General features: G+C 39.9%; 1 protein-coding gene across 11 annotated transcripts in view; it reads left to right on the top strand.

Moving 5' to 3' along the window:
* The window catches only part of Carf (calcium responsive transcription factor), a 55,087-nt gene extending 27,885 nt beyond the window's left edge, over nucleotides 1–27,202 (top strand). For 7 of the 11 annotated variants that reach the window (XM_040753515.1, XM_040753512.1, XM_040753514.1 and 4 more), the window contains 5 exons: nucleotides 1,355–1,517; nucleotides 3,817–3,880; nucleotides 10,245–10,375; nucleotides 11,102–11,468; nucleotides 14,552–18,225. In XM_040753515.1, the coding sequence (XP_040609449.1) occupies nucleotides 1,355–1,517; nucleotides 3,817–3,880; nucleotides 10,245–10,375; nucleotides 11,102–11,468; nucleotides 14,552–14,670 (844 nt within the window). In that variant the 3' untranslated portion in view covers nucleotides 14,671–18,225. Of the gene's footprint in view, nucleotides 1–1,354; nucleotides 1,518–3,816; nucleotides 3,881–10,244; nucleotides 10,376–10,735; nucleotides 10,942–11,101; nucleotides 11,469–14,551; nucleotides 18,226–26,947 lie in introns of those variants that run through there. The other 4 variants (XM_040753516.1, XM_040753521.1, XM_040753513.1 and 1 more) reach the window with 3 other exon arrangements.
* Nucleotides 27,203–27,744: the final 542 nt, after the last annotated feature.

Genomic DNA, 27,744 nt, shown 5'->3' with positions numbered 1-27,744 from the left:
AGTCCAGGACAGCCTCCAAAGCCTCAGAGAAACCTTGTCTCAAAAAAAAAAAAAAAAAAAAAAAAAAAAAAGAAAGAAAGAAAGACAGAGCCAGAATGAAATCTGGGTCTAATACTATAGCTTATGGCCTATGTGCAATGTTTTAATTCTTTGCTCCTTCCAGTTATTGTGTAGTGAAATCTGAATAACAAAATGAGTCCTTGTAAAAATGACTTTTTGTTTGTTTGAGATTGGGACTCATTGTATAGCCCTGGCTAGATTGGAATTCACCATGTAGGTCAGGCCTTGAACTCATAGAGATCCACCTGCCTCTGCATACCTAGTGCTGGGATCAAATGTGGGCACAGCTGCACCCAGCAGACAACTATTACCTTTTAGTTACTATATAACCTTTCTGTTTAGAAGCTTTAATATTTGTTTTCATTGAGGTGCCTACAGAACAAAGCCAACATTTAGTAAAGCCATCCACTGTTTACTAAAATTTGTCCAATCTACTTCAATCAAATTATTTAAAAAGAGGTTCAGTGAGAACAGAAAAGTAATACAACTCTGCAGTTCAACACAGTAAATGTAACACATAGAACACACATATTAAACTGCAATTTATGTATTTATTTTCATGTAGTTATGTAGTAATGCTACCTTTCTTGCAATATCTTGCCTTCTGATATCTTACTGTCTCACAATATCAGAGCCATCAAATTTCATGCAATATTAATTGATGCCTTTTGGAAACAGTGTAACATGATGTTTATATATACAAATTGGAAATAGGTCGGTGTTTTCTTACTTACTAGATAGGACTGTAACTCAGGTCAACGTCAACCTGAGAGTCTTCAGTTCCCTTATCTGTAAAGTGGGATTGATAATTACACCTGGTCACAGGATCACAGTAATAGTTAAAAGAAGTACCTGAAGCATGTTCAAAATTGTGTAAGCAGTGAAAATATTATAATGTTAAAACTGAGGATTGTGCTTCAATTTTAATTCATAAAAATGTCGAGGCTCAGCCAGGCAGTAGTGGTTCACGACTTTAGTCCCAGCACTTGGGAGGCAGAGGCAGGTAGATCTCTGTGAGTTCCAGGACAGCCAGGGCTGTTGCATAGAGAAACCCTGTCTACAAACAAAAAAATGGAATGTCCAAGCTCTGTAATATATGTGCTTTGAGCCATTTAAAATAACACCTTTATTTAACCTGTTTTAATTAATAGAAAGAAATATAAAATGGCTGATATTTATTTACAGAATTATTTACAAAAATATGAATAATACTTTACAAAAGCCTATATTGAAAGAGAACCTTTCTTTCAATCTGTATCATTACAGTTATATTTTTATTTTATATCCTCCACAGGAAATTTGTGGAAAGAGAACTGTTCAAACCTGATGAGGTACCGGAAAGACATAATTTATCCTTTTTTCCAACTGTAAATGATATAAAAAATCATATCCATGAAGTACAGAAATCCTTGAGGACTGGAGATGTGGTCTATAACTCAGAGACTATTCCAGCAACGGTATGATCACACCCACTTCTGTGTGATTAGAGGCTTTCTCAGCTCCTATTAGGATATCTGACAATACTGTAGCTCATGGTAATACTTGGCCTAGTAGAAAAGGCTACTGTTCCATCATCTCAATTACTATGATTTAAGGAAACACACTAGCTAATTTTCTGAAATATGAATACTACCAGCTCTCAGAAAATCACTTGACTGAATGTTTACAAGGAAAAGAAATAGTAGATTTCCAAATCTGAGTATAACAAAGAAGAGTCAGTATTTTTTCTTTACAAGAACTATTTCTTTTTTGTTGTTGTTGTTTTTTTGTTTTTGTTTGTTTGAGACAGGGTTTCTCTGTAGCTTTGGAGGCTGTCCTGGAACTAGCTCTTATAGACCAAGCTGGTCTGGAACTCATAGAGATCCACCTGCCTCTGCCTCCCGAGTGCTGGGATTAAAGGTGTGTACCACCAACGCCTGCAAAAACTATTTATTATTCAGTTTATAGACATTTATTGAGCACATACTGAGTATATCCCTTGCTCCCTTTTTAAAAATAGATGGTTAAGGTTAAGTAGTTCAGGTTCAGATGTACAAAGTGAGCTCTATATGCCATATATGAATATCAATTTTACCTCATATTTTTATATTGTAGTTTCTCTGTCAGTGTTAGTAATTTCTGAGATAATTTTACCAGAGTTGTCCAGAAATTAGTGATGATAATTGAGATGGTGACTTAGGAATTAAAATCTGTGTCTCACTAACCTTTGCCTTCCTGACTTTTTACTTTCCAAGTTTTTTTTGCTTTTTTTTTTTGTTTTTCGAGACAGGGTTTCTCTGTATTGTTTCAGAGGCTCTCCTGGAACTCCCTCTGTAGACCAGGATGGCCTTGAACTCACAGAGATCTGCCTGCCTCTGCCTCCCGAGTGCTGGGATTAAAGGCCTGCACCACCAACGCCTGGCTTTCCAAGTTTTAATGTTTGAACATTTTAAAATTGTTTTTATTTTCTTATATATATATATATATATATAGATGTTTTGCTTGCATGCCTGAGTCCCATGAAGGCCAGGAGAGGTGTCAGTTCCCAGAACCTGGAGTTAGAGGTGGTTGTGGGCCACCATTATGGGTTCTGGGAATTAACCCTAGGTCTTCTGGTAGATGAGCCAGTGCTTAACCACTGAGACATCTCTCCAGTTCTAACACTTGGATATTTTAAATATGAGACCTACTGGGATGGTTTTTGTTTGTTTTGTATCCAAACTCAATTATTACTGTGCAGAATTCAAGAAGTAAAATAGATTTGCCACCTACACATCCTATCCAAATTGTTGATATCTTAACTCGCAGACCCTAACATAGTGTGACATATTCGAGCTTTAAGAATATGAACAAGTAAAGGGTGATTACAAAACAAAACACAAGTGTAATGAAAATAAAATAGGAATCTAGGGAAAGAGCTCATTCTGTAAGTGCTTGTCTCACAAATATGATGATTGAAGTATGATCCCCTAGAACCCAAGTAAAAATGCTGAGTGTGGTGGGTGTGTACTTTTATAATCCCAATGCTAGGGAGGTGGGGACAGGAGGGGAGCTGGCTGAGTGGTGAGCTCCAGGCCAATGAAAGATGCCATCTCAAAAGAAATCTGGCATTTACACACACACACACACACACACACACACACACACACACACACACACACACACACACGAGAGAGAGAGAGAGAGAGAGAGAGAGAGAGAGAGAGAGAGAGAGAGAGAGAGGAGAGAAAGGAGAGAGAGAGAGAAAAAGAGAGAGAGAAAGAGAGAGAGGGAGACGGAGAGAGAGGGAGAGAGAAGAATAAGGAAAGAAAAGAAGAAAATAGGGCTGGCTAGATGACTCAGTAGGTAGAGTTGCTTGCCGCCTAGCATGACTACCTGGGTTAGATGAGAACACACATGGTAGAAGGGGAGAACTGGTTTCTAAAAATGATCCTCTGGTTTTTACATGTGTGCCAAGGCATGTGTGTGCATGAGACACAAAATAAGCAAATAAGTGTAAATTTTTAAAAGAAAATATGGTAGTTGTATTATTAATGTTTTAAGAGTATTTGCAGCTGGGTGTTGGTGGCGCACGCCTTTAATCCCAGCACTCAGGAGGCAGAGGCAGACAAATCTCTGTGAGTTTGAGACCAGCCTGGTCTTCAGAGAGAGAGTTCCAGGACAGGCTCCAAAACAATGCAGAGAAACCCTGTCTCGAAAAACCAAAAAAAAAAAAAAAAAAAGAGTATTTTCAATGCAACTACTTTGTTTTCACTAAAACAAATGTTCTCATTTCAGCTTCAGTGGACTACAGATAGTGGTAATATTCTCAGAGAGACTGTAACAGTTACGTTTGCAGAAGGTAGGCTATTTTGGATATTTTTATAACATAAAAATGAGTTGATGTTTATCTGGAAAGAACTTTAGCTATCTCATATCATTAAAATTTTTTTGTATGTGTGCTCATATGTACAGGTGTGCTTATATGCATGCGTGAAGGTCAGAGTCATTGTTAGGAGTCCTCTGTTACTCTCCATACCTGTATTTTTTTTTTGTTTTGGAACTGGCTTTATCACTAACCCTGGAGCTCACTGTTTGAGCTGGTCAACAAGCTCCTGGTGTCTGCCCTCTCTGCTGCCCTAGCACTAGGTTTACAGACACTGGGCTATGCCTGGCATTTACGTGGGTGCTGGGGACTGAACTCAGGTGCTCGTGCTTGCACATCAAGCCGTGCCCTTGACTCATCGTGTAATCAGATTTTATAGATAAGGAGACCTGACTCTAAGGAGAGGAAGAGTAGCTGTTGGAATTTATCAAAAATATTTCTAGAATCTTTATGCTTCTTTGTGACTGAAAAAAAATGGTTTGTTGTGGAAAAATAGTATATTCCAAGGTGGCCTCAAACTTGTGATCCTCCTGCCTCAGCCCCTTAAGTGCTAGGAGTCTAAGCATGTGTCACCATATCTCGCTATAACGGAACTTTGAGGCTGTCTTAGCATAGTCCACCAGAAGAATGGTCTGGGTAGAAAATTCTCTTCTCACTCAGAACAGTCTCTGTTTTAAGGTTCTTTTAGAGGAGCTCCTCGTTACATTGCTTTCACCTCTGTGCCTACTGTGCTAGGCCACTGTGTACACATTTGTAGCTTAGTTATTCAGGCTCTTCAGAGGGAAGGGTGATAGTTAATCAAACCAAGTTTCTAGAGGATAATGTCTGCTAAAGCAATCAACACCATAATTGCTCTATAGTCAATTAATGGAGAACTTATGCAGAGGATTTTCAGCCACTTGTTATCTCCAAAGTCATGTCCCAGCTGTGTTAGTTCTTACATTGGTGTGCATTGGCATCACCTGTGCATTTTACTTTTTTTTCAGATTTCAATACTCATTTTATTTATTAATTTTTTTCATTTTTTATACCAAACCCAGTTCCCCCTCCCCCACTCCCAACTTCCCCCCTTTCCACCTCCCCATTCCCTTCTCAGAGGGGATAAGGCCTCCCTTGGGGAGTCAATAAAGTCTGGCATACCAATTTGAAGCAGGACCAAGCCCCTCTCCACTGTATCAAAGCTGAGCAAAGTATCCCTCCATAGGGAATGGGCTCCAAAAAGCAGTTCATGTATCCAGGATAAGTCCTGGTCCCACTTTCAGGCCCCCCAAAACAGATCAGGCCACATGACTGTCACCCACGTTCAGAGGGTCTAGTTGGTCCCATACAGGGTCCCCAACTGTCCGTTAAGAGTGTGAGTAATCACTGGCTCAGATCAGGTGGGTTTTCCCATCATTTTTTTGACCTCTGCTCATTTGATCCCTCCTTCCTCTCTTCAACTGAACTCCAGGAACTCAGCCTAATGCTTGGCTGTGGATCACTGAATCTTCTTCCATCAGTTACTGGATAAAGGTTCTGTGATGACAGTTAGGGTGGTCACTAATCTGAATATTGGGGAAGGCCCATTCAGACACCCTCTTCACTATTGCTGGGAAGTCTTAGCTGGGTCATCCTTGTGGATTCCTGGGAGTTTCCCTAGCACCAGGTTTCTTCCTAACCTCATAATTGCTCCCTCTTTCAAGATATCTCTTTCATTGTTTTTCTCCTCTGTTCCCTCCCCAACTCAACCTTCTCAGTCTCTCATGTTCCCATTCCCCATCCCCTCCTTTTTACTTACCTCCCAGTTTTCCCAGGAGATCTTAACTATTGCCCCATCCTGGGGCCCTCCATGTGTGTCCCTCTTAGAGTCCTCCTTTTTACCTACCTTCTCTGGGGTTGTGCATTGTAGCCTGGTTATCCTTTGCTTCAAGTATAATATCCACTTATGAGTGAGTACATGCTGTGTTTGTCTTTTTGGGTCTGAGTTACCTCACTCAGGATGGTTTTCTTAGTTCCATTCATTTCATGCATATTTCAAGATTTTATTGTTTTTTTTACCGTTGAGTAATACTCCATTGTGTAAATATACCACATTTTCTTTGGTTAAGGGGCATCTAGGTTGTTTCCACATTGTGGCTATTATAAATAATACTGCTATGAACATAGTTGAGCAAATGTTCTTGGGGTATTATTGTGCATCCTTTTGGGTATATGTCCAAGAGTGGTATTGCTGGGTCTCAAGGTAGACTGATTCCCAATTTTATGATACCACCATACTGATTTCCAAAGTAGCTGTACAAGTTTGCATTCCCACCAGCAATGGAGGAGTGTTCCCCTTTCTCCACATTTCCTCTAGCATAAGCTGTCATCAGTGTTTTTGATTTTAGCCATTCTGACAGGAGTAAGATGGCATCTCAGAGTCGTTTTGATTTGTATTTCCCTGATGGCTAAGGATGTTGAGCAATTCTGTTGACCTATAACCCGTTTCTAATTTGATTATTTGGTATTTTGGTGTCTCGTTTCTTGAGTTCTTTATATATTTTGGAGATCAGCCCTCTGTCGGATGTGGGGTTGGTGAATATCTTTTCCCAACCCATAGGCTGCTGTTTTGTCTTATTGATGGTATCCTTTGCCTTACAGAAGCTTCTCAGTTTCAGGAGGTCCCATTTATTAATTGTTGATCTCAGTGTCTGTGCTACTGTTGTTATGTTCAGGAAGCAGTCTCCTGTTTCAGTTCATTCAAGGCTACTTCCCACTTTCTCTTCTGTCAGGTTCAGTGTAACTGGATTTATGTTGAAGTCTTTGATCCATTTGGACTTGAGTTTTGTGCATAGGGATAGACATGGATCTATTTGCATTCTTCTACATGCCAACATCAAGTTATGTCAGCACCAATTGTTGAAGATACTTTCTTTTTTCTATTGTACAATTTTGACTTCTTTGTCAAAAATCAGGTATTCATAGGTGTGTGGGTTGACATCAAGGTCTTCAATTTGTTTCCATTGATCCACGTGTTTGCTTTTATGCCAATACCAAGTTGTTTTTAGGTGTAATTCTGATAGGTCTGCTTTCATATGTTACTTGGCCTTTTTCCTTTGCATCTCTTAGTATTCTTTCTTTATTCTGTATGTTTAGTGTTTTGATTATTATATGACATGTGAACTTTTTTTTTCTTTTTTTGGTATAGTCTATTTGATATTCTGTAAGGGTTTTGTGCCTTCATAGGCATACCATTCTTTAGGTTGGGGAAATTTTCTTCTATGATTTTGTTGAATATATTTTCTGTGCCTTTGAGGTGGAATTTTTCTCCTTCTTGTATCCCTATCATTAGGTTTTTGTCTTCTCATGGTAGCCAAGATTTCCTGGATGTGTGTTAAGAATTTGTTGGATTTAACATTTTCCTTAACTGATTAATCTTTCTATTGTATCTTCATTGCCTGAAATTCTCTCTTCTATCTCTTGCATTCTGTTGGTTATGCTTACATCTATAGTTCCTGATCATTTACCCAGATTTTCCATTTCCAGAATTCCCTTGCTTTGTGTTTTCTTTATTGCCTATTTGAATTTTCAAGTCTTGGACTGTTTCCTTCACTTGTTTGTTTCTTTTCTTGTTTTCTTTAAGGATTTTATTGATTTCTTCCAATGTTTGTCTTTTCCTCCATTTCTTTTTTTTTTCATTTTGGTTTTTTACGAGACAGGGTTTCTCTGTATTGTTTTGAAGGCTGTCGGTCCAGCCTGGCCTCGAACTCACAGAGATCCGCCTGCCTCTGCCTCCCGAGTGCTGGGAGTAAAGGCGTGAGCCACCACCGCCTGGCTTTCCTCCATTTCTTTAAGAGAATTTTTCATTTCCTCTTTAAGGGCCTCTATCATCTTGGTAGTTATTTTTGGGTTGTTTTCTTCTGCTTCACCTGCATTGGGATGTTCAGGTCTTGCTGTTGTAGAACCACTAGTTTCTGGTGCTGCCATATTGCTCTTTATGTTATTAAATGTACTCTTACACTGGGGTCTACCCATCTCTTCCTCCAATCGGTGCAGGTGGGGCCTGTGGCTCTGGTGGTCTCTCTTCTTCCAGGTGCAGGTGGGGCCTGTGTTTCTGGTGGTGGTCACTGATGCAGTGTGGGATGGTGGGGGTGTGGGGAGGATGCTGCTGCCTGGTGATGAGGAGGTGGGGGGCTGTGGTAGATGTGGGGCACGGGATCAGGGCTGTCCAGTTGGGAGCTCAGACACCCACCTCTTCCTCCAGATGTAGGTGGGGCATGTGGCTCCCTTGGTCGATAATGGGGGAGGGGATGATAGGGTACGGGCTAGGGAGGATGCTGTCACTGGGGCTATGGTAGATGGGGTGGGACACAGGCTAATATAGATTTAGTATAGAAAATGTTTGTAATTAAAACTGGATTGTTTTTTGCTATGTACATATATGTATGTACTTATTCCTAACAACAACTAATGAAAAAGAGGCCATGAATTTGAAAGGGAGCAAGGAGGCATACATGGGTTTGGATGGAGGAAAGGGAAAGAGGAAATGGTGTAATTTCAAAACATAAAATAAATAATTTTTTACAAATCTATTAACAAAACAAAAACACAACTGCTTTGCTGTGTCAGTGAAAAAGATGGCAGGAGTTTGAAGTTGATGTCATACATTCTAAAATTAGACACATTTAATAGCTTATTAATGAAAACGTTGAGTTTATGACCTCTGAATGTAATTGAGAAGCTCAAAAGCTTTCACATATCTAGAGAAGCTTATGTGTAGTTTATCTGTATTGCTTAGGGAATGGACCAGGGGAAAATATCACTAGGCCTCATTCTAGGTCTAGTGAATTAAAAGTTTTGAGTTGATGAGACAACTCAGCCAGTAAAGACATCTGCTGCCAAGCCTGACTGAGAACCTGAATAAAATACATGGAAATTAAGAACTGGATTGTAACACAGTTTAAAGTGCTAACCTAACATGCACAGGCCCTGGTCATCACAGAAAGAGAGAGGGAGGAGGGAGGGAGGAATCCATCCCTTTTTGCCTTCTGTTGCTGTTATAAACACGTGAGCAACAGCAACTGGGAGGAAAGGGTTTATTTTATCTTACAACTCCTGACTCCTAGGTCATGATGCATCACTGAAGGAAATCAGGGCAGCACAGATCATGGAGGAATACTGACTTGCTCTTTAAGACTTGTTCATTCACCTTGATTTTTTTATACAGCCTAGGACCACCTGCCCAGCAGTGGTACTGTCCACAGTGGTGAGAAGGACTGGCCTTCACACATCAATCATTAATTCAGAAAGTGTCCCACAGATACTCCTACAGGCCAGTCTCATGGAAGCATTTGTTCAACTGAGGTTCCCTCTCCCAGATAACTCTAGTTCATATCAAGTTGACAAAATAACAGCAGCAACAAAAACCAATCAGGACAGAAAGGAATGGAAGGAAGGAGATAAATCTAGAAATTCTTATTTTTATAGTTGTCTGATAAGTTCTGATGATCTGACAGGTTCTAGAAACAGTGAACTAGATACCTGGTCTATTTGTTTGTGGCTGTGTGTCTATGTTTCTATGTGTATTTTGGTTTTTGCTTCTTTGTTGTTGTTTTGAAATAGGGTCTCTGTTCTCAGGCTGGTCTGGAATATTTTAGACTGGCTTCAGGACAGTTCCCCTTTGATAGCCTCAAAAGTGCTAGGAATTACAAGCATGAAACACCATGCCAGGCTAGTTTGGAATTATGCATTAATAAATTGATTGATTGATTTTTGAGGTAGGGTCTCAGTGTATAGCCCTGGCTGACCTGGAATTCACTATGTAAAAAACCAGGCTGGCCTCAGACTCACAGAGATCCACCTGCCATTACCTCCTATGTGCCAGCATGCCTGGCTATGTGCTGATTTGTCAATTTGTGATGGTTTTGTTTGTTTGTTTTCAAACAGGACATCAAGTGACCCAAGCAGTCTTCAAACTCACTTCTATAGGCAAAAATTACCTTTTACTACTGGTCCTCCTGTGTCCATGTCCAGAGTTAAGGGCCTATATGCATTTACTACCTTGCCCAGCTTATTGATGATTTTTTTGAAGTCCTTTGCAAACCTTTGACTTTGTCTTGTCTGATTGTCTGATTCTTATAGTAATGATTGTTATAAAGTTCAAGAATAAGCCGGGCAGTGGTGGAGCATGCCTTTAATCCCAGCACTTGAGAGGCAGAGAGAGGCAGGTGGATCTCTGTGAATTTGAGACCAGCCTGGTCTACAAGAGTTAGTTCCAGGACAGCCTCCAAAACCACAGAGAAACCTTGTCTCGAAAAACCAAAAAAAAAAAAAAAAAAAAAGTTCAAGAATAATAATTGTGTCTGTCTCCTGTTCAATTTAGGAAATTCTCTGGGAGAACCAGTAACCAGCAAAGTAGGTGCGAGTCGGACACAGACTTCTTTGTCTCCAGAGCCATTTCACTTGCTCTCCCCACTTTCTTCATTTCAGCCCAAAATCTTCTCACACTTACAGGTAGGCAACCCCTTAAACAGCTGTGTCTGGGAATCTTTCTCTTCCAGAGTTCCTCTTGTAAGGATTTCAGAGAATGTTGTGAAATTACAACAATGACCATATATTTATTTATTACTAATTTTCTAATCCTTTGTTTTAGACAGAAGTTTCTGTCTCGTCTACCAGTTCCCAAATAACCGACACAGAGGCTTAATACTAATTGTAAATGCTTATTCTAACTCTTAACGATGTAAATTAACCTATTTCTATTAATCTGTGTGCTGCCCGACACTTGTGGCATTTACCCCTTTGCCATTTCTTGCTCACTCTCCATATGGGTGGTGACTCTCTCTCTCTTGACTCTGTCCTCTTTCTTCCCAGTGTGCTTAGTCTAGTTGTCCTGCTATACTTCCTTCCTGGATATCAGCCAGTCAGCTTTTTATTAAACCAATCCGAGTGACAAGTCTTCACAGTGTACAAAAGGATTATTCCACAACACTTTGTGTCTTGATGTAAAATAATAATTCAGGTAATATGTTTTGAAAAGTTTGAAGGAGACATGACTGCAATAAAGGTTTGTTGCAATACTCTTCCTTGGTCCTTATTTCTATCTCGAGACATGGAGTATTTGTTAGTAACTTATACCTATTACTTTGTGTACTCCAATTTTTTGTCAAAAAATATCCTACAAGAATGTCATACATACTAAATCAAAATATTTTGATATAACTCTTTTCTCTTTGGAAGGGTCTGAAAATGCAACCAAGACTCTCCCCTCCTGATGGATCCCAAGCTCTGGAATCAGAAAACAGCCATCTGTCCTCCAGTCCTTCAAGACTTGTGGATACAGCAGGAAATGCTGTAATGAATAGTCATTCTCTACTGCATGGTCAGAGTCACAATCTTCCAGCAGATACGTGCCAAATGCAAAACAGCAGCACTGCTGCCCTGGGGAGTCTCCCAGAATCAGTTCACAATCTCGTTGTCATGGATCAGCTGGTGGAAGTTGAAGATGTTGAGGATACAGGGAGTCTGGAAGGAAGTGTAAATAGGATTCTGTTGGGAGATGTGCAAACCATTCCAATACGCATCATAGACAGTCATTCAACTCTTAGTAAGTGACCATTAATTTGTGATTCTTTTTAACCTTTTGTAGCTTTATATCACTACATCAAACAACAGAAAAAGCTGTCATTTCTACTAGTGGGTTTATAATGTAAAGTTCAAGCAAAATTATGAGAGGAATGGGGCTGGAGAGATAGCTCAGCAGTTAAGTGCACTGGCTGCTCTTCTGAAGGACCTGGGTTCAATTCCCAGCACCCACTTGGCAGCTCACAACTGTCTGTAATTCCAAAATCTGACAGCCTCACATAGACATACATGCAGGCAAAACATCAATGCACATGAAAAAAATCTAAAAATTATTATGAGAAGAAAAGAGATTTCATTAACCTAATATTTTTATTATGTCTAATCATTTAGTTACAATGAAATTATTCATTGTTTATCCCAGCACTTAGAAGGCTTAGGCAGAAGGGTTGCACGTTCAAGTACAGCCTCAGCTGCAAACAAGTCCTATACCAGCCTGAGCAATTTAACAAGATCCTATCTCAAAACAAAAAAAGGGCTGAGATGGTAAAGTACTTTACTGCCTAGCAGACCCTAAGAACTGAGTTCATTCCCCAGTGCAGACAAGAAATGAACCAAAGAACATGAGGAAAATTATTCATTTTTAATATCTTTTATTTCTTTTGTTTTGAGACAAGGTCTCACTTTGTAGCTCTGGCTGTCCTGTAACTTACTATGTAGACTAGGCTGGCCTTGAACTCAAGTGCACTACCATTGCCAGCCACATTTATTTATTTAACTGTGTATATATATGTGCACCACATACATTCCTGGTGCCCAGGGAGGGCAGCGGAGGGTATTGGATCTCCTAGAACTGGAGTTACAAATGGTTGTAAATCACCATGTGGGTGCTGGGAATTGAACCCAGGTACTCTACAAGAACAAGTTCTCTTAACCTCTGAACCATCTCCCTAGCCCCATAACTTCATTTCTTTTCCTTTTTCTTTTTTTTTCTTTTTTCTTTTGGTTTTCTGAGACAAGGTTTCTCTATATAGCAGTCCTGGCTATCCTAGAATTTGCTTTGTAGACTGTAGAGCAGGCTGGCCTCAAATTCACAGAGATCTACCTGCCTCTGCCTCCTGAGTGCTGCTTGCCACGGCCTGATGAGAGAAAAATGAATATATGTAAATTTATTGTTTCAACGCCTTGAGAAAGTTAGCTGTCTTCCCATTCTACAGATAAAGAAACCAAGGTTCGGGGAGGTTAAGCAATTCCCTCGCGCTCACATTAGTAAGTGATAAAGGAGGGAACTAAGCCCAGGTATTATATGCCTTGCCATGCTTTCTCCCACTGTGTTGTCACACAGTGTTTCTGGGAGCATTAATTCAAATTGCTTTCCAAGAAACACTTTCTTAATCCAAATTTATCTAGAGAGGTCACAATCTGAGGGGTGACTTTACCAGGATGATGTGGGTGTCCTCTTTCCCCCTCGGCCTGTCGGTCACCAAGTCAAGAGGGGAAAGAAACAGAAGGGGTGACAGAAAGCTTGGTGGCCAGTGGACATCATCGGGAGGAGGCCTCTGGGAGAGACTTCAGTGAATCAGCTCAACTTTATTCCAGAGTATAAGGAATATATAGGAGTGGGGAGCCTGGGGACAAGCCCTAACTTGCATTAAGTGACATTCTCCTATCACAAGGCTTTGTATGTGGCAGTGGGTTCCTATAGCAGAGCTCCTAGCTGTGGATGGAGGTTCTGTTCTGCCTAGTCCTGTAGCCATTCAGTCCCAAATAAGCACACAGAGGTTTATATTAATCACAAACTGTTTGGCTTCCTATTGGCTAGCTCACTCTTAATTATTAACCCATAATTATTAATCTAGGTATTTCCACATGGCCTTACCTTACCGGAGAATGTCCTGCATCCTATCTTCCCGGTAATATCGTCTCTCTGGTGGCTCCTCTCTGCCTTTCTGTTCCCAGAATTCTCCTAGTCTGGTAGCCCCATCTATATACTTCCAGCCTGGCTATTGGCCAATCAGCATTGTATTAAACTAATTCAAGAAACATATATATATTCACAGAATACAGAAGGACCTCCCCCATCACCTAGCACAAGTCTTCTCAGCAGGGATCTGTGCCTGGAGTCAAGCTGAAGATGAATCAGGTTTTAGAGATAACTTTTAGATAAGGTCAGTCCTCCAGGCCCAGAGATGTTCTCCAGATAAGGGCAGGTAGAGAGCAGAAAGCCTTGCTTGAGAGAGGGAGTTCCATGTTGCTGAGCTATTGAGATAAGCTCCCATGCCATGGTAGACTTCAACCTCTTTCCAGTCAGCAATGTATTCCAGTAGGATGTGAGCTCTTAGAGTCGTTCAAATCCATCTTCTGTGGGTCTCCATGTCCTGACTGAACTCCAGTATAGTTAAGTATACCTGTAACATTATTGATGTGTTCAATACATCACCAAACAAGTCACAGTCTCTCTAGTTCTGCTTTCTAAGAGCAACTAATAGTAGAGATTCTTGATAAAGTACAATGAAGATTTGAGGCCAGGTGTTGTGGTACATGCCTTTAGTCTCAGCACTTGATCTGTAGGTTCAAGGCCAGCATGGTCTACATAAAGAAACCCTGTCTCAAAACCAAAGCAAACAAAAAGATGAAGATGCTAGGCATTGCATTGGCCGTGTAACTACTGGTGTACTGGCTATCCATCTATGTGGTTGTAAGCACAATGGATCATGCGTAGGTGTTCTGAAGTGTTTTAGATCAGCAAACACATAGTTCACAGTTGAGTCAGAGACATCATTTTAAGATGTGTCACTGTGTTTTCAAATATGCCAAATATTTTTTCTCAATTTTACCATGACCCTTTTCTAAACCATGGTATGTTTGAGTTTATTCTAAATTCAGACTGTTATTATTTTTAAAGCTAAAGTCTGATATAGGCCAGGTTGGCCTTAAGTTGTCTGGTTTACTAAAAATGAGTTTGAATTCCTGAACTTCTGCCTTCAACAAACTAGTGCTGGGATTACAGGTATACACCATTATACCTGGCTTTAAATTTACATAATTTTAAAAAGCATGGTGTCATAAAATATACTAACCCTTTTGGGTTTTTGTTTGGTTTTAAAGTTGAAGAAAGTCTAGAAGATACTCTGTCTGTGAACCAAGTTAAACAAGAACCCAAAGAGCCAACACTGTCTATAGGAGCAAAAACTTTTCTGGACTCTAAAAAAGTATCTGCTACATAAAAATTTTAAAGCTTTTCAGAATTCACAGCTCTGGTCCCTTCTGATGTCTTTGAAGGTGAAGATTGCCAGGGTGTGGCATGTCAATCACTGGACCGGAACTGGATGATGGGCAGCTTTGACTTAAAACTTGAATATTTGTTGTCAATTCTATGCTTGTATTTTCCTTGAGAAGTATTTTACTTTATTTTGTATTCCTTTTTTTTATTATCCAGTAACACAAGTGTTTCAGAAGATCATCTGAACTTCACAGTAATTTAGTATGAACACAAATACCCAATGTTGGTTCTTACAAAATAAAAAAAGCCAACAATAAGCCAGGCAGTAGTGGTGTATGCCTTTAATCCTAGCACTTGGGAGGCAGAGGCAGATGGATCTCTTTGAGTTTGAGACCAGCCTGATCTACAGAGCTAGTTCCAGGACAGCCAGAGCTATCTCGAAACCTGGCACCCCCTCCCCAAAAAAAAGGCCAACAATAAAAGCAGTGTGTGAGTGCATGTGTAGGTGTGTCAGAAAATTTAGAATTGTGAGAAGAGTTTTGATTAGCCAACAGGTGAGAGAATGTTTGTCATCTGTTGTATTTGGAAAGATAGAGCAATAAATTTATATGGTAACACTGAGTCTCCAATCACATCCCTATAGATTTACATGGTAGCACAGATTCGCCAGTCACATCCCTAGATGCTGGCTGTTTCCTCAGTCTATTCTCTAGGCTTTATACCTTTAACTGTAAATGAATGCTACTCATGGTCATCTGTCAGAAATTTCAATGACTTGGAAAGTATTGAAAAGTTTAGGGGCTGGAGAGATGGCTCAGAGGTTAAGAGCACTGACTGCTTTTCCAGAGGTCATGAGTTCAATTCCCAGCAACCACATGGTGGCTCACAACCATCTGTAGCGAGATCTGGTGCCCTCTTCTGATGTGTACATGGAGGCAAGGTGTTGTATTCATAATAAATAAATAAATCTTTTTTAAAAATCTATTTTAAAAAAAGTTTAAGTTGAATAACACAAATAAATGTATTTTATATGGGATTAGAGGTAAATCTTAGCTTAGGAATAGAAAGAAGGAAAATTCAGAGAATGGGGAAAAATGTTATAATTCCCCACTGTTTACAGATCATTTGGGGGAACTTGGTGGTAGCAAAATTTTTGTTGTTTTTTAAAGATTCAGTGTTTGGCTAGAAAATAAATAACATTTACATTTTTTTCTATACTGGAGGTCTTATTGAATTGATAGTATTGAAATTTATATATTTCAAGGTAAGTATTATATAGTTTAAAATTTAGTTCATATTTGAAACTTAAAAAGTCTGAACTGATATTTGGCTCATTAAATAAGTATATTTATACCTAGTCCCAAATAACTAGCAATCAGTATGTTCATTATACATTGTAAGCTTTTTTTAAAATGGAAAGCTCGAATAGTTAGAAATTTCAAATATAACTGTCATGACATTAACCTAGCTAAATGTAGTAGTGCATACTTGTAATTCCAGTACTTAAGAGGTAGAGACATTGGATTGTAAATTCAAGTCTAGCCTGGGCAAGACCCTACTAAGAAAGAAAGAAGGAATCACCTAGAACATTTTTTTTCTGGAGACTCATTTATGAGTATATTTAAATTTTAATTTTTTAAAAAATAAGAATTTCAAGTGAATATTAAAGTTTAATATTAAAGCATGAACAATATAATATGAAATTTGACCTCAATACTTCACATGGCTATCCATTACTTTTGACTTTTCTAAGTCCAATCTCCCATTCTTACTCAACTGTGCTTTAGGTCCATGACCTGTATCTAAGTATAAAACACTGTTATTTTAGAATAGGTGAAACTCAAAAACTCATCATTTCTACATCTATATCCTAGTCAGTGTAAAGTTTATTATTTATCTTATTCAATGCAAATTTCATTTCTAATTATATGTATAATTTTTAGTAAGAACTGCTTGTCCTTAAGAACTGAGGCAGTCTGCTAAATCTGAACATGTTGTACTAAGTTCAACTTCAAAACCCCAGTTCCCTTAGTCTGTGTGTACGTAAGAGGAATGGGATCAAATTAGTATGTACTTTGAATTGTATTACAGGTGATAATCTTTTGTTATCCTTGTTATAGAAACTGTTTTTCAAGAATTAATAGGTTTTCACCTTCCAATTAATATATAATGATTAAGGTTTATTATTACATATTTCATTCATTGAGTTGTATTCTTAGGGAGATAGTCCTTTTTGATGGTGAGTTACTAAGGAGAAATGCTTGTTAAGAAATAAACTAGCCAGTTTCCTGTGAGGATGAGAAATAGCAGAGGATTCAGTGTTTAATGTGTAATCAGGAACAAACAGTTTAAATAGATTTCTAGCCCGGCAGTGGTGGCTCACACCTTTAATCTCAGCACTCAGAGTGCTGTCAGTTCGAGGTGGGTCTCTGTGAGTTCGAGGCCTGGTTTACATAGTGAGTCCCAGGAACCCTGTCTTGAAAACAACAGCAACTGTGTGTGTGTGTGTGTGTGTGTGTTTCTGTCTCTTCATCCTAGTAGTGGTGCACAAAGGCCATCCTGGTCTACATAGTTCCATGACAGCTAGAGCTACAAAGTGAGAGCCTGTCTTGGAGAAAAAAAAAAAAATATATATATATATATATATGTATATATATATTTCTGTCACTTCATTTTGTATGAATGAGTCTTTTGTTAATATTTCTTATCACGAGGACAGAAAGTTACATATATAATTCCCACAACAAAAACAAAACAGAAAACTGAACACTTAAATACCTAGTTGTACGTTCTTGTTTTTAGATAGAAACTAGAACTGTTAATATTTTTGTGTATTTAAATGAGTAGTTATTTTAAAATGGTGTCTAAAAGGAGTTTAAAAATTCATTTGTCTTCTAAACACATGTCAGTGCTGACTAAAGGTGCTTACCATCAGTTTTTGAGAACTGTGTTAACATATTTAAATGTGTAATTCTTTGTAAATGTACCAGATCTTAAAAACAAGTGTATAAAAAGTCAGTATCTATATTTGGAATTCTCTTAACAACTCCACAGCAAAATTTGACAAACGTTCTTTAGTTCTTGTATTACAAGATGTAGTATCTGCAGTAGTAGGCTGGACATTTAAAATAAGCTGTTAGAAATTCATAATCAGTGGTTGGCTTGTTTCTTTGTAGTTTTCATGTTCCAAACTTGGAAGTAAACTTTGTATATACAGCAGTAGATTACAGATAAAGAGCTACAGCAGACTGTGCTCAGGAGCCATTTTCTATGTAAGCAGCTAGTGGACTTCGAAAGCTTTAACCTCTCATGCAAAGTAACTGTTTCCTAGCCACCACAGGAGCAATAGGAAACATAAGCTTTGGGGTCTGGTCCTGCACTGACATGCTTCATCTCTATATCCTGTCAGGCTATGTACTTAATCATGTGGGTATGAGGCCGTGCTTACTTTATACCAGGTTTGTAAAGAGATTTTTAAATGTGTGTATATATTGTAACTTAATGTACAGTGTTCTTGTTATATGTAATTTTTATATTAAAAATTCTGGTTTTGTTCTTATGTGTTACTCTTTGAAAATATGCTTCTTCTAGAGATAATGAAAGTTGTGTTCACCTTAAAAATAAGATGGTGGTAAATGCTTTAGTACCTGAGAATTTTAACTAGAGATTTATGGCAGGTTGAAGCCTGATTGCTTTTAACGATTAGCTACCACTAGCATATGCATACATGCTATATATATATATATCTGCATATATATGTATATGCTAGTAGATATATCTATATCTTCACACACACATATATGAAATGGCTTGATGGATAAGGTCCAAGTGTGGTGCCCTGAGTTCAATCCCCCAAAACAGATGTAAATGTGGAAGAAGCCAGCCCCACAGAGCTGTCCTATAGCCTCCACACATGTATGCCCATACAATAATACGTCACAAAACAAAAATCTAAAGGCTGGCAATATGGCTCAGCAGGCAAAGCCACTTGCCATTAAGGCTGATCACACTGATTTAGATTCCCTGAACCCAAAGGAAGGGTGTACTGACTGCTTCAGGTGTTCTCTGGCCATCTCTAGCTATGTGTGACGTGGAACTTACACAGCTACATACATGTGTAATAAAAAGTGTTACCAAAGTTGTAGAGCAGCATGTATGAAAAGATACAAGTACATTTTGGCTCTACATTTGATATAATAATATTTTCAAGCACTGCTTCATATATTTAGAGTATTAACAGGATTATGTTATTAAAAGAGAAAGAAAGATCATTATCCTTTGTCCTTCTTGCTTTTTCTGCTCTGCCTTATCTTTAGAACAACAGAAAATCTTGGGCTTGGGAGATGCCTCAGTTGATCAAGTACTTGCCATAGGTGTGAGGATTGGAATTCAGCTCCCCATAACACACACACACCATACATATAATAGTAAAAGTAACAAAAGGAAGAAAACCTAATTCAGAGCATGCATAAAAAGTAAAGATGCCCCAGCACTCGGGAGGCAGAGGCAGGCGGATCTCTGTGAGTTCAAGGCCAGCCTGGTCTACAAAGTGAGTTCCAGGACAGCCTCCAAAGCTACAGAGAAACCCTGTCTCAAAAAACCAAAAAAAAAAAAAAAAATGAAGATGGCCAGAGAGAAACTAAGGGAGAAAAACCCTGTCTCAAAAAAAGAAAAACTTAAGGGAGAAGAGGGAGAGGAAGAGAAGAAAGGAGTCAAAGCAAGTATAGTAAAATATGTGTATGGACTGAAATGAAAACTCTTAAACCCAGTTATCAACTGATTGAAAACCTTTGCTAGAGTCTGCATTATGAATGAAACTACTGTTCACCTGCTCTTTTTATTTCTGCACCGTGCACAGATGAGGGAGGGTGTTGCAGGTTACCCTGCTTGGACACCCCTTAGAGGAGGGGGGGTGAGAAGACACAGGAACTGAGAGTCAGTGAGGAGCAGAGCATGCTGCAGAGTCATTTATTAAGGAAGTCAGACCTGCCTTTATACCCCTCCCAAGGTCCTGTTGGCTCAGGCAGCTGACTCTGCTGCGCTGTCCTTTCCTCATTGACGTCTCTGGGTCAGGTGTCTCTTCGTCAGCAGTCTCTGGGTGTAGAGGCAGGTTTGGCTCAGAGAGGAAGTGCCTGCCGTGCATGCTCATACAGACTGGCCTGGTCACCTGGGCAGGGCGACTCTGACTTGGGTAGGCTGGCTGAAGTTTCTCCTACAGGTGGGTGTAAGCTTGGATGGTCAGAAAGCTAGACCTCAAATGGACATACTTTGGGCACAGGTCATTTTTTAAAATCCATATAGATAGAATTTTAAAATATTTATGTGTATATATGTGAACCTGAGTGTGTGCATGTACACCACATGCACCATGGGCAAAGGTCAGAAGAGACCATCAGGTATCCTGGAACTGTAGTTACAGGTGTCTGTGAGCCCATGTATGAGCTGGGAACAAAACACCAAGTCTCAGTCAGAGTAGCAAGTGTTCTTAACCACTGAGCTATCTCTCTAGTCCCCATTTATAAATACTTTTTAAAATTTGCCATGTGGTGGTGGTACCTGCCTTTAATGCTAGCACTTGGGAGGTGGGGGCAGGAGGATCTCTGTGAATTTGAGGTCAGCCTGGACTACAGAGTTCCAGGTCAGCTGGGGCTGCACAAAGAAACCCTGTCTCAAAAAACCAATATGTGTGTGTGTGTGTGTGTCTGTGTGTGTGTGTGTCTGTGTGTCTGTGTATCTGTGTGTGTGACTTAGTGCACATGGGTATCCAGGTGGAAGTAAGTATAGATAAAGTCCAAAAAAAAAAAAAAAACTAGAAAGGAGTCCCTGAGACTGGAAAAAAGGAAGCTTTAAAGAGGGGCAGGGAAGACAATAGAACACTATTGAAGTGGGGACTCTGGAGACCAAAGGGTGGGAAGAGTGGGCAGGAAGACGAGAGGAAGGAGAGGGGGAAGCCAACCAAATGAATATATAGGAAACTCCTATTCTTATTACTTTGTAAGCAAATTTGTAAAAATAAAACCTAAGTGCTGGAGGGGTGACTCTGGTTAAGAGTATATACTGCCCTTGTAGATACGAGTTCAGGTCCCAGCACCCACATGGCAGGCAGCTCACAGCTATCCACAACTTCAGTTCCAGGTTATCTGATGCCTTTGGACCTCCAACGTCTGAGGGCACATTGACCACAGGCATACATGCAGGCAAAAGGCACACTTATAAATAATCTAAAATATTTTAAGTAAACATCTTTTAAATCTTTAAAAAATAAAATCTTTTCAGATTAGGAGGCTGGCGAGGATGGTTCAGTGGTTAAGAGCACTGGCTGCTCTTCCAAAGGACCCCAGTTCAATTCCCAGCATGAACATGATGGCTCAAAATTGTAACTTCCATTCCACGGGATCTAATGTCCTCTTCTGGTCTTCGTAGGCACCAGACACTCAAGTGGTGCACAGGCATATGCAGGCAGAGTAGTCGTATACATAAAATAAGATGAAATATTTCAATGTAAAAAATTCTCAAGCTATCCGGGTGGTGGTGGTGCACACCTTTAATCCCAGCACTCGGGAGGCAGATGCAGGCGGATATCTGTGAGTTCGAGACCAGCCTGGTCTACCGAGCGAATTCCAGGACAGGCTCCAAAACAATACAGAGAAACCCTGTCTCGAAAAACAAACAAACAAACAAAAATTCTCAAGCTAGTAGTGATGTCACTTGCCTTTAATCTTAGCACTTGGTAGAGGCAGGCATTCTTTCTGAGTTCAAGGCCAGCAAGTTCCCCGCTAGCCAAGCCTACACAATGATACCCTTTCTGAAAGACAAAAGCAAATACAAAAAACAAACAAAAATATTTAAAAGGAAAAAAGAAAAAAAAGTCAAATACCAGGATTGGTATTGCTCACCTTTAATCCCAGCACTCAGGAGACAGAGGCAGGCAGATCTCTATGAGTTCGAGACCAGCCTGGTCTACAGAGCAAGTTCCAGGACAGCCTCCAAAGTAATACAGTGAAACCCTGTCTTGAAATGGGACACTGCCCAGTGATGGAGCACTGCCTAACATGTGCAAAATCCCTGGGTTCAATTCCTAACACCGCAAGCTAGAAATAATCAAAAGATAATGGGAAGAACAAGAAAAACAAATGAAATCTTTTTCCTAGTAGCTATAGAACAACGTGTGGCTATTAACTGTGGTAGTGAACACAGAAGCTAGAGAGCTTTGCTCATTTCTTTAAAACCTCTGAAGGCTGTATAGATGATGAAAAGAGGACGAATTTCATTTAGTTACAACTTTTAGCTATGTGCTATTTTTATTTTTCCCAAGTGTATCTTGAAATATTGTATCAGGTAATTCCTTTGATTCTTTCTGTACCCTGCAGCTAGGAGTATTTTCATAGGAAGTAAGCTGTTATAGAAAAATGCATCAGTGAATGCCGGTGGACACATGGTTTGAGATCTGCAGTGACTCTGAGTTAGCAGGGGGAACAGAGAGCAAGTCCCAGCACTCACTTAGCTGAGTGGCCCTAAGATCCACTTTCACGCCTGCCTCTCCAGTCCTTCATGTACAGCAAGGGTGAATGTTGGCGGAGTTTCTCTCCACCTCAGCAGCTGCTCCCAAATAACCATTCAGAGACTTACTATTAATTATAAATGTTCAGCCCATAGCTAGTGTTGGTTACTGGCCAAGTCTTACATTTTAAATTAGCCCATATTTCTTTCTTTCTTTTTAATGAACCCATATTTCTTATCTACCCTCTGCCACGTGGCTGTACCTTCTTTCTTTCTTTTTTTTCTTTTTGGGTTTTCAAGACAGGGTTTTTCTGTGGCTTTGGAGGATGTCCTGGAACTCGCTCTTGTAGTCCAGGTTGGGCTGTACCTTTTTTCAACACGGCACGTTCATCTTGCTTCTCTCCGAGTCTCTCTGGACTCCCAAGACTCTATCCTTCTTCCTCCCAGTGTCCTTTGTCTGACTGTCACACTTATACCTCCTGCCTAGCTACAGGCCAGTCAGCTCTTTTATTAAATCAACCAGAAGGTGCTTTGGCAAAGACACATCTTCACAGTGTACAAAAAGATTATTCTATAACAGGTGAATGGATAGTCCTGTCTACCTTCAAAATCTAAGCTTTTTCTGCAATGTCTTCATTCTGTGATACTTGTAATCTGTGGAAAGCGTCCCCTTACACCCCAGTTTTAATTATTTTTTGTGTCAAAATTTGTTCATAGAAGAATTCTGATTCATACTTTAGTACCAGGACAAATTCTGTTACCTTTCTGTACCTTTACATTTGATGATATATGAATTGTATTGGTTCCACTTGTTTAATTGTGGCAATTTTCAGGATGTCAAGGACAAAGGGAAAGGAACTGACATCAACTACCATGTATGTTAGTTAGACATATATGTCTCTAATGTTCTCTAAATATACTACATGTTGAATATATCCTGTAAAGCATGATGCTTTAAAATAATTGTCATTCAGTCAGTGTCTATAATGACTGTGTAAAGTGCAGTTTCAACCGTCATTGTATAAATGAAGAACTGAAGCTGGCCATTGCAGTGTGAGACTTTAGTCCCGGCATTCAGGCTGAGGCAGTGGAGAACCAGTTGAATCCTTATGTTTGAGCCAGTCTGAGTAACATACAAGACTCCATCTCAAAATGAGAGACAGAGGGAGGAAGAAGTTGAGGTAGTAGTAGTTGGGTCGAGTGCTATTCAACATTTGAAGGTAACTGGGTTAGTTACTTTGGCATAACCGTGACCAAATACCTAAGAGAACAGAAGCTTTCCCAGGGTGCAGTGCGTTGTTGCTTGTCTTTATGAGCTTGGGCAGTGCTTTCTGTCATGGTGGACAATACACAGAGGGAGAATGGAACGGGACCAGGTCAAAGACTCAATGCCAGCATATTACTTCTTCCAGTTAAGCCTCGTCTCCTGAAGTTTCCAAATATGGTACCATCATCTGAGGCCCAAGTGTTCATATGATTTATGATTTATGAAGGCTTGCATGAGGGTACAGAAAGCAAAGCTAGACATAAGCCACAGAGCCAGGCAGGGATGATACACACCTTTAATCCCAGCAGCCATACTAGCAAGCCACAGAGCCAGGCAGTGGTGTACACATCTTTACACTCAGGAGCCAGAGGCAGGCAGATCACTGACAGTTCAAGGCCACACTGAGCTACACAAAATTGGTCCAGTCCTAAAGAGAAACATCTCACACAAGAAACATCTCAGCATTTGGAATAACACACCTTTAATCCCAGTGTTTGAGAGGGTATATAAAGAAAAAGCAAAGTCTTAAAAATTTATTCTTCAACCACACTGAGGACAAGACAGACATTTCATCCTGAGGTGGAGGTAAGAACTAGTGGCTGGCTGCTTTGTTTATCTGACCATCAGCCTGAACCCCAATATCTTATCTCTGGGCTTTTATTATTCATGTTATAGGGGCCTGTAGGGGACATTTTACTGTTAAACAGTATCACTTTGAACTACTTATGTAGAGTGAGCTTTAGCTTTTCCTGTTTCTTGCTAGCTAAGGGATTATTGAGTAACTACAGAGAAATTTGAAAATCATGTTGCCTTTAAATAAATATGTGCATGTATGTATGACTAAAATGCATCAATAAAATACCAGTGATTGAATAACAATAGATTCCATTAACACAACATTCTAGACTAATGAATATATGTACTTGTTATGGGTCTGGGTTAATTTAGAGATTCACCAGTCTGACCATGAATACATTTTAATAAATTAGAGGTTTTATTAAATACTGGCCAGAACCATGGATACTGTCCAGGTCCATACCTGAGACTCATGATCAGAGTATGATGCTGAATTACATTAGTCAGGAGCTTATAAAGGCAAAACCCACAAGGCTAGATACTGCCCCCTTGCCTAACCAGTCAAGCATGCATCCTGAGGTACTTCGATTTATCGCCATTCACTGTATTGAATAGTGATGTATCCGTCCTGCATTCCCTCAGAGGGAACAATAGTAAGACAACAAGGAGTGATCACTCTGGGTCAACACATGAGCAAAACCCAGCAGGAGAAGCATTAAAGCCTGCAGTTTCATGTCTGGTATCTGGGTCATGTATTAGCATGGTGTAAGCTTCAGTAGGCTTGAGTAATCCCACCTGTATAGCTTTGTCAATTGAAGCACATGCAGTCTCCCTCTGGAGATGACTTCATTCAGTGCCTACAGCATTCCTTAGCAGCCATCCCATGTTCTGGCATCTCCAGCACCCTAGAATCTCTACTGAAGCTTTGGATTCAGTTTCCCAGCTTCATAAATAGGTCCTTCAGGAGCTCCCCGAGGGAATCTAGCCCTGTCACAGATTCTCTGAAACCTTGTTGCAAGACTCTATGGCCCATAACACTTCATTTTGCATAGCTGCAAACACTAGCACTGTTTGGATTATGCTAAAGTACTTGGTCAGCTGGAGATAGAGCCGGGCCACCACGGACCTTGGTGTTAGTGAGCTCTGAGTACCTCTGTAGATGAACTACATCAGACATGCCTTCCGTGTCTTTGTTTGAGCAGAGCAACTGGCAGTTCTCCTTTGAAGCACCCTCCTTTCAAACATGGTCTTCCGGGAGTCTTTGATGGGTAGTGCCTTACCCTCAAGGCACCTTTTATATTGTTCTGGTGCTTTTTAAATGACTCCAGTCTCTTTAAAAACTATCTCAGGAGCTGAGAGATTGCTCTGCAATTAAGAGCACTTGTGGTTGTAGCAGAAACCCAGGTTAGGTTCCCAGTACAACCATGTATAACTATTCCTGGAGATGGAATGCTGCCTTCTCACTTCCAGGGGCACCAGGCAGCTATGTGGTGGATATACACTCAAGTATGTACTATGCCCCGTAATCTATGTTTTGCTTTTGAGACAGGGTCTTATTATATACACAGCCTTGGCTAGCCTGGAGCTCACAGACATCTGCCTGTATCTGCTTCTTTAGTGCTGGGATTAAGGAACACAACAACCCCTCTTAATCTTAATGAAACTCAAATGACTAGTAACGTTTCCTTTTGTCGCTAGTTTAGGAAATGACTTCCATAGACTGTTCTAGAAAAGTTAAACATAGAATTAGCATGACCCAGAAATCCCATTCCTTTGCCATACGCCAAATGAACTCACTTGGATGCTTACATGGCATTTTTAATCACAGTGTTATTCACAATAGCTAAGGAATAGAAATAGCCTGAGTGTCCATCAGCAGGTGAATGTATAAACACAATATGGTATATACTTAAAGTGGAATATTTTACACAAACGTAAGAAAGAATGACTTATTAAAGCAGTGGTGGTATCCTCATTTAATTCCAGCACTTAGGAGGCAGATCTCTGAGTTTGAGGCCAGCCTGGTCTGCAGAGTGACTTCCAGGACAGCCAGGGCCACACAGAGAAACTCTGTCTTGAAAAAAACCAAAATCCAAAATAAAAACCAGGAAGTGGGTAAGAGCTTCCAGTGTTTGGGGAGAGAGGAATGAAGAATTATTACTAAATGGTTATCAAGTATGTAGTTTGAATGAGAATGGCCTCCATAGACTCACATGTTTGTATGCTTGGTTTCCAGTTGGTGAGCTATTTAGGAAGGATTAGGAGGTGTGGCCTTGTTGAGGGAGGTGTGTCACTGGGGGGTGAGCTTTAAAGTTTTATGTCCAGTCTCTCTGCCTACTGCCTTTAAATCAGGATGTAAAACCCTCAGCTACTGCACAGGGATACACTTGCTGGCCATCATGCTTCCTGCCATGATGATCGTGGGCCAACCCTCTGAAAATGCAAGCAAGCCCCCAATCAAATGTCTTCTTGTATAAGCTGCCTCGGTCATGGTGTTGTGGAATACTCTTTTACACTGTGTGAAGCTGTATCAATGTGTTTGGTTTAATAAAAAGCTAGGCAGAGAGAACACTGGGAAGAAGAAGGTGAGGGAGCCAGCCAGACATAGAGGAAGCAGGAAAGCAGGATGTGTAGATGAGGTGAAGGAGGCTCAGGGCAGCACAGAGACAATAGAAATGGGCTGATTTAAGTTTTAAGAGCTAAGTGATAAACCTAAACTATTGTCTGAGCTTTCATGATTGGTGATAAATTTCTGTAGTGATTTGGGAGCCGACTCGTGCAGCAAAAGAACAGATGCTAAAACATAACTTTTCTGTCTGACGAACAGAGTGGTGATAGCTGTGAACATAGTTAATGCTACTGAATGGTACATTTTTTAAAATGTACATAGGGGTGGGATTATGGGTTCAGACGTTAAGAACCTCTGCTGCTCTTCCAGGACCCAACTTCAAGCTCCAGAACCCAGGTGATAGCTCACAACTGTCTGCAATTACAGTACCCAAGAATCTGCTGCACTCTTGTGGTTTCTAAGAGCACTGCACACAAGTGGTGCACAGACATTTGAACCAAACACCTGCATACAAAACGATAAGATAAAAATTTTAAATGGACATGCAAAAATGGTCATGAACAGCAAAGTTTGTTCTATACTTTATCTTAATAATAAAAAATAAAAACTGTTCTTTATGGAGAAGTCATGAAGGAATCATTTCTTGAAACCTGTCTAACTTGATGCTGAAAAATGAATTTCCGCATTGAGTTTTTCTGAATGGGGCGTTCATAGAATTTTTTTACATAGTTGGTTAACTTAACACTTCGTTGTTATTGTTGTTGTTGTTGCTGGTGGTGGTGTGGGGGGGTGTAGGCACTCATGGGAGTTCCTTCTCTCCTACCACTGTGGTTTCTGAGGCTCTGAGCAGGCTTGGGCTGTCAGGCTTGCTTGGCAAGCACTCTTACCCACTGAGCCAACTTACAGTCTGGCCCAAGCAGTTTAAATAATGATTATTCCCCTTTTTGTAGTGTCACCTCTGTCCTGAATTATGTGACCATATATGTATGGATCTTCTTCTAATCTGTATTCTATTAATTCAGGCTTATCTAAAATACCACACTATATTGATAAATATATTTTCATAATAAATTTTTATGTGCTAAAGTAACTACCCTCAAACATTGATGTTTTTGGTTGCATGTTTTTATTTGCATATTTCCATCTTTTATACATCAAAATTATCT

This window comes from Mesocricetus auratus, unplaced genomic scaffold, assembly GCF_017639785.1.
Source record: "Mesocricetus auratus isolate SY011 unplaced genomic scaffold, BCM_Maur_2.0 Super-Scaffold_100010, whole genome shotgun sequence".
In the NCBI taxonomy this organism is placed as follows: Eukaryota; Metazoa; Chordata; class Mammalia; order Rodentia; family Cricetidae; genus Mesocricetus; species Mesocricetus auratus.
Note: the sequence above shows the minus strand (reverse complement) of the source record. Positions and strands in the feature narration are given on the sequence as shown.